Source organism: Salvelinus namaycush, chromosome 26, assembly GCF_016432855.1.
Source record: "Salvelinus namaycush isolate Seneca chromosome 26, SaNama_1.0, whole genome shotgun sequence".
NCBI lineage: Eukaryota > Metazoa > Chordata > Actinopteri > Salmoniformes > Salmonidae > Salvelinus > Salvelinus namaycush.
The window spans coordinates 41,197,034-41,209,442 of NC_052332.1; the positions used below are offsets into that span (position 1 = coordinate 41,197,034).

General features: G+C 39.3%; 1 protein-coding gene across 1 annotated transcript in view; it reads left to right on the plus strand.

Moving 5' to 3' along the window:
* ufm1 (ubiquitin-fold modifier 1) overlaps nt 1-12,409 on the plus strand; it is a 44,018-nt gene that overhangs the window by 4,783 nt on the left and 26,826 nt on the right. Inside the window, exons 4-5 of the mRNA XM_038965440.1 lie at nt 2,511-2,550; nt 3,671-3,703. Coding sequence (XP_038821368.1) covers nt 2,511-2,550; nt 3,671-3,703 — 73 coding nt within the window. The remainder of the gene's footprint in view (nt 1-2,510; nt 2,551-3,670; nt 3,704-12,409) is intronic.

The following is a 12,409-nucleotide window of genomic DNA, read 5'->3' on the forward strand; positions in this document are numbered from 1 at the left end:
TAAACAACTGGAACATTTCAGCGTTTTCACAGTTTTTACATTTTATTAGGACAAATCCTTTAATCTCTACTGCAGTTACAGAGCATGAAGATAATCCTCCATCACTTCCTCTCTCTATCGAAGCTCAGCAGCCTCCCTGACAACTAGAGATGCGCTGGTTGACTCGTAACCCGCAGGACGGGCAGGTTATAACCGCAGGACGGGCAGGTTATAACCGCAGGACGGGCAGGTTATAACCGCAGGACGGGCAGGTTATAACCGCAGGACGGGCAGGTTATAACCGCAGGACGGGCAGGTTATAACCGCAGGACGGGCAGGTTATAACCGCAGGACGGGCAGGTTATAACCGCAGGACGGGCAGGTTATAACCGCAGGACGGGCAGGTTATAACCGCAGGACGGGCAGGTTATAACCGCAGGACGGGCAGGTTATAACCGCAGGACGGGCAGGTTATAACCGCAGGACGGGCAGGTTTTCGGTTGAATAAAGGGAAAATAACGCATAAAATATGTCAATGTATAATTCTTGTGCAATTCATATCTATAGGCTACATTTGAGGTTTTTCTTTCATAATTTGTATCTGGTATAGGGTGTTGCTTTAGCTCTAGGCCTAACTGTAGGCAACACATTCACAGCAAATCATTTGGGGAATTTAGGCAGAACATTTTATGTCAATCCACTGAGGCAAAAAGGACAATTTCTGAGTTTTTTAATTCAGTAAGAAAAAAAACCATGTGAAATGTAGAGTTGAAAATAAAGACAAGGGAACGGTCAGAACAGTAGTCTAATGTTTGGGTAAGATTTGGTGAGGTAGTACAAGTGGTTGATCGCAGTGCCGGCTCTATGTATAATGATTGTGAGGCGCTATACAAATGCCACAGTCACATGACGGGGGACTTCAAAATGGCACGTCAAGGGCACTGTACTGTTCTGATGCGTTACATGTAATCGTAGCCTATCTGGACACTGACTGTAGATCTATAACCTCTTACATAGCCAATGTACTATTAACTCCTGCTCTATACTATTAAGCATTTCTTGCAGTAAAATGATACACCAAATGTACATTTTGACTCAGGAACAGGAGTGGAGAACTGATTTATTTCAGCATCTTGTGAGAATGACTGCGTGGTTAGGGACCGTCTGTAAAGGTGCTATCTTTACAGACGGTCCCTATCTTTATCAGCATCATAAAAGCGGATTAGTATTTCAACCACATAAAATATGCATCCAAGCCGAACTGAAATCATATCAAAAAAATGATCTGATCTCATTTGAACATTTTGCACGGAAAATCTTTCCCATTCTTTTTAGTTATTGCTTTTTATTCCCCCCCGGTCCCTAAACATCTTTGCTGTGTGAGAGAAGCAGAGATGAAAAAGAAGCACATTTTACCAATGCCAACTAGATTGAAGCATTCATCCTAGAGATTTATGACATTATTCTGGTGAGCAAGGATTTATTTAGTCTTCTAGGGTAACATATAATGACAGAGAAGCTGCATGTATCTAATTATAGACAAGTTGACTAATAAATAAATATATAAATAACAAATAGCCGAACAAAATGTGGGACATTATAAGCAGAAACTTAATCTAAAAAGTTCTGTCAAACAATCTTTACACCATCTCTGACTGTACAGCACATTTTCTATATTTACGGGTTAGTCGGGTGTGGGCCTCAGACTTTTACTTTATCATATATAGTCGGGCAGGTGCGGGTGAACAAACAGCTGACTCTCACATAACTACTGACACACACACATACATACACATACACAGTTGTGGCAGTGCATGTCTCTCTCTCCCTGTGAGCCCAACTCCTTTCTCTCCCTGTGAGCCCAACTCCTTTCTCTCCCTGTGAGCCCAACTCCTTTCTCTCCCTGTGAGCCCAACTCCTTTCTCTCCCTGTGAGCCCAACTCCTCTCTCTCCCTGTGAGCCCAACTCCTTTCTCTCCCTGTGAGCCCAACTCCTTTCTCTCCCTGTGAGCCCAACTCCTTTCTCTCCCTGTGAGCCCAACTCCTATCTCTCCCTGTGAGCCCAACTCCTTTCTCTCCCTGTGAGCCCAACTCCTATCTCTCCCTGTGAGCCCAACTCCTTTCTCTTCCTGTGAGCCCAACTCCTTTCTCTCCCTGTGAGCCCAACTCCTTTCTCTCCCTGTGAGCCCAACTCCTATCTCTCCCTGTGAGCCCAACTCCTTTCTCTCCCTGTGAGCCCAACTCCTATCTCTCCCTGTGAGCCTGTAAATCCAAGTCCCCTCTCACCTGGCTGTCCTTCCGGGGTCTTCACAGGGACCCGTAGACATTTCACACGTTCGTTGTAGCCCTGAAATAGTTCACCTGATTCACCTTAGTCGTGGGGTTGAAGATGAGTTGACAAGTTGAATCAGGTGGGCTAGGACTGGAATAGATCAAATGCATGGAAGGGGTCACAGAGGAGAGGTTTGAACACCCCTGGACTACTGAGATCCAGGTGTATAGCATGATCATTGTGTCTGTTTCCTCTCACAGTTCAAAGTACCAGCAGCCACCAGTGCCATCATTACTAACGGTGAGTGTGATACATTGTGTCAGGTCTTAATAGAAACAGGTGAGTCTGTTACATTGTGTCTGTGGGTCCCATAATGCCTGGCGAAAACCAAACACTGCATTCCACATTAAGAACCTCATACCAACGGTCCAGCATGGTGGTGGTAGTGTGATGGTTTGGGGTCAGCATGGTGGTGGTAGTGTGATGGTTTGGGGTCAAGCATGGTGGTGGTAGTGGGATGGTTTGGGGTCAGCATGGTGGTGGTAGTGTGATGGTTTGGGGTTGCTTTGCTGCCTCAGGACCTGGACAACTTGCCTTAATAGAACGAACCATGAATTCTGCTCTATTAGATAATTCTAGAGGAGAATGTCAGGCCATCCGTCTATGAGCTGAAGCTGAAACACAGCTCGGTCATGCAGCAAGACAATGATCTAAAACACACAATCAAGTCTACATGAAAATGGTAAAAAAAATACACAAATGTGAAGTTTTGGATTGGCCTAGTCAAAGTCCAGACCGAATCCCAATTGAGATGTTGTGGCAGGACTTGAAACGATCAGTTCAGGCTTGAAAACCCACAATTGTCGCTGAGTTAAAGCAGTTCTGCATTGAAGAGTGGGCCAGAATTCCTCCACAGCAACGTGAGATACTGATCAACAACTACAGGAAGTGTTTGGTTGCAGTCATTACAGCTAAAGGTGACACAACCAGTTATTGAGTGTAAAGGGGCAATAATTTTTTCACACAGGGGAATTGGATTTTTGTAAACTCGGGTTCCCTTTATCTAAAATGTGGTTTTGGTTGAAGATCTGATAACGTTCAGTATCAATAATATACAAAAGTAGAGAAAATCAGGAAAGGGGGGGGAAATGTTTTTTTCACGGCACTCTATCTGTAAAATCTCTCTTACGTAAAAGGTCCTTGTAAAAGATGTCCGTCTATGTGGCATATACTGTTAAATGTTGTTGTTTTTGTGTTGCCTAGTGCAGCAGCGTTACCATGTGAACATTTGTGTCAGTCTTACTCATCAGACCCCCCTCTCTCAACCACTCTTTTGCATGTTTTATTTATTCATGTTTTGGTGTTAACATTCATGTATTGCTATTTATACTAATCCCTTTTCTCTCTGTGCTCATGACAGATGGTATAGGCATCAACCCAGCTCAGACAGCAGGTGAGTCTTCTGTCTTCTCGTCCACGCTGATGACAATAATAACTTGATTTATAAAACAATTTCTTTTCCAAGGTGGGATTAAAATTGTTTTAATTGATTTTTCTTTGTCAACAATCTACACATAATACTTTAATGTCAAAGTGGAAGAAAAATCCAATGTTTTTTTTAATAAAAGATTTATGAAAAATACAACACTAATATATTTTAATGAGATAAGTGTTCAACCCCCTGAGTCAATACATGTTAGAATCACCTTTGGCAGCGATTACAGCTGAGTCTTTCTGGGTAAGTCTCTAAGAGCTTTGCACACCTGGATTGTACGATATACATTTTTTAATTCTTCAAGCGCTGTCAAGTTGTTTGTTTTAAATGTTTTATTTAACTTTTATTTAGACAGGGAGTCAATGCTGAGACCAAGGTGTCTTTATTTAGACAGGGAGTCAATGCTGAGACCAAGGTGTCTTTATTTAGACAGGGAGTCAATGCTGAGACCAAGGTGTCTTTATTTAGACATGGAGTCAATGCTGAGACCAAGGTGTCTTCATTTAGACAGGGAGTCAATGCTGAGACCAAGGGGTCTTTATTTAGACAGGGAGTCAATGCTGAGACCAAGGTGTCTTCATTTAGACAGGGAGTCAATGCTGAGACCAAGGGGTCTTTATTTAGACAGGGAGTCAATGCTGAGACCAAGGTGTCTTCATTTAGACAGGGAGTCAATGCTGAGACCAAGGGGTCTTTATTTAGACAGGGAGTCAATGCTGAGACCAAGGGGTCTTTATTTAGACAGGGAGTCAATGCTGAGACCAAGGTGTCTTTTCCAGATTAGCCCTATGAAGCACCACAATACACATCACAATACAATAAAGACATTCATACACACATTTAAATACATGTTATTATACACAATACACGGAAAGCAAAACACAGACATAAAACAGACACATTCTTCAGTAAAAAGTTTCCCCTAACAACCGTCTGAAATGCCCTTAGTCACCAATTCCTCCAATTTTAAAGTGCATTGGAGACGCAAGGCACAAAGAAACGACAGGCTTATCTACCTAACTTTCTAGACACCAAAGGCGTCACCAGAGTTAACCAACCCGGTGAGTCGGAAGCTTGTGGAGCAGGGCTTTGTAAACAAAAAAAAGATTGTAATGATGTGACTTCAGAGGTGCAGTCAACCTTTTTGTAAAGAATACAATGATAAGTAATTAAAGTGTTTCTACACCTGCATTGCTTGCTGTTTGAGGGTTTTAGGCTGGGTTTCTGTACAGCACTTTGTGACATCAGCTGATGTAAGAAGGGCTTTATAAATACATTTGATTGGTTGATTTCCTGTGATGAAGCAAAAGGTGCTATGAAAAATGGCATCCAGGGGTTTAAGAGTAGAAGCAGCTGCACCTGGGTATGTAGTATCACCATAATTGAGAACAGGTAGAAAGGTTGACTGCGCAATCTGCTTCCTCCTGACGAGAGAGACAAGATCTGCTTCTTCTTTTAAATCTTAGTTTCTTAACAAGCTTAGTCGTATGTTTTTTTTAAACGGTAAATCATTGTCAATCCAAATACCAAGGTGTAAGTATTCAGGGAATCGTTCGATTTATAGAACTATCCGATGAGTGAAGATGTCATCAATGTGAGACATGTTTTAAATTAGTAAGGGCTTCCTGCACAACTGCAACATCGGACTGTTTCCTTGTGACAGCCAGGTCAGCAGTTGGGGAAATTGCGTACATAGTAGCATCATTTACATATTGATGAATTATTTTTTATTTTTTTACAGGTTGACTGATAGCATTATTTTAAATAGTGAAATGAACAGGTCCTAGTATCGTCCCCTGCGGAACACCTTTTATTTACTTCAAGAAATGTGGACTTAACCCCATCTATCACGATGGCCTGAGTTCTGTCACTAAGTTAATCGTGAAACCATGAACAAGTGTCAGCGCTCAGACCTATCGATAAAACAGCATGATCAACGGTATCAAATGTTTTTGACAGATTCACAAAGCAGCACATTTCATTTTAGTGTCTAAAGCATTTACCAGATCATTAACAACTAAAGTGGTTGTTGTAATAGTGCTATGTCCAGGCCTAAACCCTGATTTGGTTTAGATTCATTTCTCAGATAAAAAAATAATAATTTCAAACTTGTACATTTTACCAAGGATTCAAGAATCTTTGATGGACAAGGAAGCCTTGAAATGGGTCGATAGTAATTTAAGATCATTACTATCCCCGTCCTTATGGAGCGGCAGCACAAGAGCTGATTTCCATACTTTTGGAATATTTCCTGATAACAATATTAAATAAAAAATGGAAGAAAGTGGGTTATTGAGCCAACCATAGTGGGCGCTGAACACCAGGATCCAATTGGTCGGCCCCTCTGGATTTGTTGTTGTCTATTGCTAGCAAAGCGTCATGGGCTTATTTTTCTGTAAATAGCCTAAAATAAAAGCTTTGACTATAATTTCTCTTGTCAATCAGCAAGTTTTCCCTATCAGCATCTGGCCCAATATCATTGTGAACAGGCTTAGAAGTTATTTGAAAGAGAGCCCGCTGAAATAAAATAAATAATAATAAAAAATAAAATAATAATTAAATGCGTCAGTGATGGCATTTTTTCCCCCTGTAATGAGACCTGTGTCGGAATTAATTTGTTGTGGCAGAGAGGAAGAAGTAGAACACATTAAAACACAAATATTCTAGAATTTAGCCGTGTTCTCATTACAATCCGAAAGAGAGCTTACGTAATAATCTGATTTAGTCTTTCGGATTTTGGTTTCACACAATGATTCCTCAGTTGCTTCAAAGCTTGCCAGTCCGGGAGTAAGCCTGTGTTCCTGGCCTTGACCCAAGCATCATCTCTTTTTATGAATGACTTCTGATAATTCCGGACCAGGCATTCATTGGATTATCCACAATAGCATTGAAGACATCTTCAGAATGGCTAAAAGCTAAATCATGTTCAGGGATAGCTGAGATACAATCAAGCTCACTAAAGTAAAAGATCATGTAAAGAAGGAAAAAAAAGCCTGTTCACTGATGTTTTTAAAGTTCCTCTTTGTGGTGACACAAAGCTTAGAATTTTGTATTCTCACATCTCTAACACAAACAGCTGGGCAATGGTCCATAATATCTTGGGCGAAGACACCAGTAGAAATACGTTTCAATAGTGTATTCGTTTTAAAATATGATCAATCAGTTGGCTTTGAGGAAGTAAGCGCCAAATGTTCAGATGCGTCAACTCACGTCCCTTTTAAAGTAACATGGAGTGTCCAACTCAAACGAGGTTCAATAGGCAGTTGCAGGCCCTGTCTGATGGTTGATGTGGCTATAAGATAGCATAGAACTGCCCCATTTGGTCTATCCCTAGTAGTAATAGAGGAAGGAAAAGAAATGTAAATTTATACTGAACAAAAAAACAATTTCAAAGGTTTTACTGAGATACAGTTCATATAAGGATATCCCAGTCAATTTAAATTAATTCATTAGGCCCTAATTTTGATTTTACATGACTGGCAATAAAGATATAAATATTTTGGTCACAGATACCTTTAAAATATATATATAATAATAATAGTTGTGTCAGTATCTGGTGTGACCAGAATTTGCCTCATGCAGCGTGAGACATCTCCTTCACATAGAGTTGATCAGGCTGTTGATTGTGGAATGTTGTCCCATTCCTTTATAATAGCTGTGTGAAGTTGAAGGATATTGGCGGGAACTGGAACACGCTGTCGTACACGTCGATCCAGAGCATCCCAAACATGCTCAATGGGTGACATTTCTGGTCAGTTTGCAGGCCATTGACGAACTGGGACATTTTCAGCTTCAAGGAAATGTTTACAAAATCCTTGCGACCTCAGCCGTGCATTATCATGCTGAAACATGATGTCGCTGGATGAATGGCATGACAATGGGCCTCAGACTCTCGTCACGGTATCTCTGTGCATTTCACGGTATCTCTGGATCTCGTCACAGTATCTCTGTGCATTTCACAGTATCTCTGTGCATTCAAAATGCTATTGATAAAATGCAACTGGGTTTGTTGTCCATAGCTTACAGTACGGATAGCCCTTACACCTATATGTTTTGATAAGGTTTATATCAACTAAACTGGCCAAGTAACTTCTTAAAATTGAAGTACATTAATCCACTTTACAATCGGTGTAGAGCCTAACTGGCGGCACGTGAGTTTCAAGTTTGGGGAAGATGCTTTCATCAAAATACACTTTTATAAGAAAGTGTTACATGTATAATCGCATTTGTGGTCACTTTTTGGAATAGTATTTTCTCGCTAATTGATTGCATTTTGAAACATTAATCTGCCGTGTGCCCATTGCTGTGTTTATTTGGAAAAAATGGTTTATCAACATTTGAAGCTAAGCGTTCTGATCTGTTGCATCAGCCATATTGCTTTTAAACGTTTTTTTTTTGGGATTCGAATAGTTGGATTCATTTGTGCTCTATCGCATCCCACAACTGTCCCAGACTATGTTTGGAATATTTATTGATTTTGTACTAGGGGGGGATAGTAGATTGACATTGGCTAGTGCTTTTACATTTCGTTAGGCCTACACATCTTGTTGGATGACGAAAAGTAAATGTGGACAGTTCTTCTAACTTCTTCAATATGAGCCTCGGGAATTCCATAACAGGGACGCGATGTGTCTGTCTTCACTTTTAGCCTACTACTTAGCGGAGATGCTTGTGAGAAGGACCCGATCACGTGACGGGCATTGGCTATTAAGATATCTGAGAGAGCCATGTGAGTGAGAGGTGCTTCAGAGCGCGGCAGCCGGTAGAAGGGAATTATGAATATTATATTCAGCCAAAGGGTACAACGACTACTTTGGCCTCAAAAGGCTTTATTTAGGGGGCATTATGGCCACACAAGGGGGTTTGCCACCAGGAAATGTGAGGCCTGGTGAGAATATAATTAAGTGCTTGTCAAATAGTGAATGAGAGACTGATGACGTGTGTGCAGCCTGCACAAGAAACAGAGCGGAGCTCATGCCTTTCATGAGACTTTTTTCAAATCATCATTAGAGCATTTGTATAACGACTAAATATTCATAACTCTAAATTAAGCATATAAGAGGACCTGTTTTTTTTTTGTTAACCGCACAACACAGAATAGTTGCATGTTTGCACTTCCTTGGAAATCGTTTGGAGGAAATATCCTTTCTATTTTATTCAGCTTTGTTCAATTGTATTATTCATACTATAAAATAATACAAAATAATGCCACGGAATTCTAAGCAAATCCTGTCTGCTAAATTAACTAGTGTAGCCCACAGCCATTTGGCATAGCCAGATCATGGCCTAACATAAGGACAACTCAGAGTATGTTATTATGTTCTTCTGAAATAGACTACATTTTTTACATATCTTCACATTTTTTGCAGTTTTACTTTAGTGCTTTATTGCAAACAGGAAGCATGTTTTGGAATATTTGTATTCTGTACAGGCTTCCTTCTTTTCATTCTGTAATTTAGGTTTGTATTGTGGAGTAACTACAATGTTGTTGATCCATCCAGCTTTCTCCTATCACAGCCATTAAACTATAACTGTTTTTTAAAGTCACCATTGGCCTCATGTTGAAATCCCTGAGCGGTTTCCTTTCTCTCTGGCAACTGAGTTAGGAAGGACGCCTGTATCTTTGTAGCGACTGGGTGTATTGATACACCATCCAAAGTGTAATAAATAACTTCACCGTGTTCAATGTTTTTTATTTTATTTTTACCCATCTACCAATAGGTGCCCTTCTTTGCGAGGCATTGGGAAACCTCCCTGGTCTTTGTGGTTGAATCTTTCTTTGAAATTCACTGCTCGACTGAGGGACCTTACAATTACCTGTATGTGTGGGGTACAGAGATGAGGTAGTCATTCAAAAATCATGTTAAACACTATTATTCTCCTGAAACTTATTTAGGCTTGCCATAAAAAAGGTGTTGAATACTTTTCTCAATACATTTCAGGAAAACAATTTTTTTCTCAATGTCTAAAAAACATAATTCTACTTTGACATAATGGGGTATTGTGTGTAGACCAGTGTGTAGACCAGTGATTAAACAATCTAAATAACACAACAAAATTTGGAAAAAGTCAATGGGTGTGAATACTTTCTGAAGCCACTGTATGATACTACTTCACATACCCAGATAATCAACAACTACCGTGGGTAGATACCTTTATGTTGGTACCAAGGCTTTATGTCAATATCAAATGTTATTATTTTACATGCGGCGAATACAGCAGGTGTCGACCTTACCGTGAAAGGCTTACTTACTTACAAGCCCTTAACCAACAATGCAGTTTTAAGAAAATACATTTAGTTGAGGGATGGATACAGGTTAGTCTGGGTAATATGTACATGTAGGTAGGGGTGAAGTGACTATGCATAGATAATAAACCGCGAGTAGCAGTAGCATAAAAACAAATGTGGTGGTGGTGGGGGGGGTCAATGCAAATAGTTCGGACTGTGGTTGATACCTTCTGTAGATACCAGGTCATTATTTTAAAAGAGGACTGTGGTTGATTCCATCTGTTGATACCAGGTCATTATGTAAATATTGGACTGTGGTGGGTACCGTTGCCTGTAGGAATGAGAGTCCCATTTGCAATCTGCATTCCAAATGGCACCCTATTCCCTGTCGTGTACTGGGTTTGATCTGGGCCAATAGGGCTCTCTGGTCAAAAACGGTGCACTATATAGGGACTAGTGCATGTTGTTTGGGACGGAACGATAGTGACTAAAGAGGGATCAGATAATAACAGAATAGACCCAACGTAAGCTTGTATGTAAATGTGCTTTATTATATTTCTTCATGGATATTGATGTGATGCTCCAAGGAGGCATACTAACACGTTATTTTGAAGTCTAGTCTTACACTAACCAGACTGGCTGGTTTGAGACTTCCTTAGGAGTCTTAAACCAGATACCTCTGCATCCCAAATGACGACACACTATTCCCTATATGGTGCACTACTTTTGATCAGAGCCCTATGAGCAGTGATCAGAAGTAGTGCACTATATAGGGAATAGGGTGCTATTTTGGACACAATGTTGCCATAATGTTGTCATAATAATGAGTAGGGTGTTATTTTAGATGCACCCTATTTCTGGTTGTATTATTCTCTATCTATGCTAATATTTTTCTAATCTCAAATCTCATTAATCTCTGCTTTTGTTTTTATAGAGTACCACAGTATTAGTCAAAATACCCATAAAACCTAGCGGTCAAACGGAGGAATCTTTTTTCCACCATACATTTTTTTCCATATGGGATTTTAGAAACACTTAAAAGAAGGGCTTGGTTTCGTGTAGGCTTACCCTGACGTGACGTTTTGATAACCATGTAAATCTCTCTAGGACAAGGTGACTTTTATCAATATATTCACCTGTATTTACCCCCCCAAACATGTAATACTAATTAGCTGCTAATGTGGCTATCATAAAGACCTACAAATGCCCTGATGATCTGGATGAGACTGCCGAATTGTGGCCTTAGGTAATAATCTCGATTAACGATCTAATGTTGCCTATGGACGATACATTGGAGATAATAAGACAAGTACTGGAAACAATTTTTTAAAACAATACAGTCATAACAATTTACATAAAAATACGTAATACTTAGATGTTGACTTAGATCAATTACATGTAATATAGACAGCATACATGGTTAATATAGACAGTATACATGATTAATATAGACAGCATACATGATTAATATAGACAGCATACATGGTTAATATAGACAGCATACATGGTTAATATAGACAGCATACATGGTTAATATAGACAGTATACATGGTTAATATAGACAGTATACATGGTTAATATAGACAGTATACATGGTTAATATAGACAGTATACATGGTTAATATAGACAGCATACATGGTTAATATAGACAGCATACATGGTTAATATATAGAGTATACATGATTAATATAGACAGCATACATGATTAATATAGACAGCATACATGGTTAATATAGACAGCATACATGGTTAATATAGACAGCATACATGGTTAATATAGACAGCATACATGGTTAATATAGACAGTATACATGGTTAATATAGACAGTATACATGGTTAATATATAGAGTATACATGATTAATATAGACAGTATACATGGTTAATATAGACAGCATACATGGTTAATATAGACAGCATACATGGTTAATATAGACAGCATACATGGTTAATATAGACAGCATACATGGTTAATATAGACAGCATACATGGTTAATATAGACAGCATACATGGTTAATATAGACAGCATGGTTAATATAGACAGCATGGTTAATATAGACAGCATGGTTAATATAGACAGTATACATGGTTAATATAGACAGCATGGTTAATATAGACAGTATACATGGTTAATATAGACAGCATGGTTAATATAGACAGCATGGTTAATATAGACAGCATGGTTAATATAGACAGCATGGTTAATATAGACAGCATGGTTAATATAGACAGCATACATGGTTAATATAGACAGCATACATGGTTAATATAGACAGCATACATGGTTAATATAGACAGCATACATGGTTAATATAGACAGCATACATGGTTAATATAGACAGCATACATGGTTAATATAGACAGTATACATGGCTAATATATAGAGTATACATGATTAATATAGACAGCATACATGATTAATATAGACAGCATA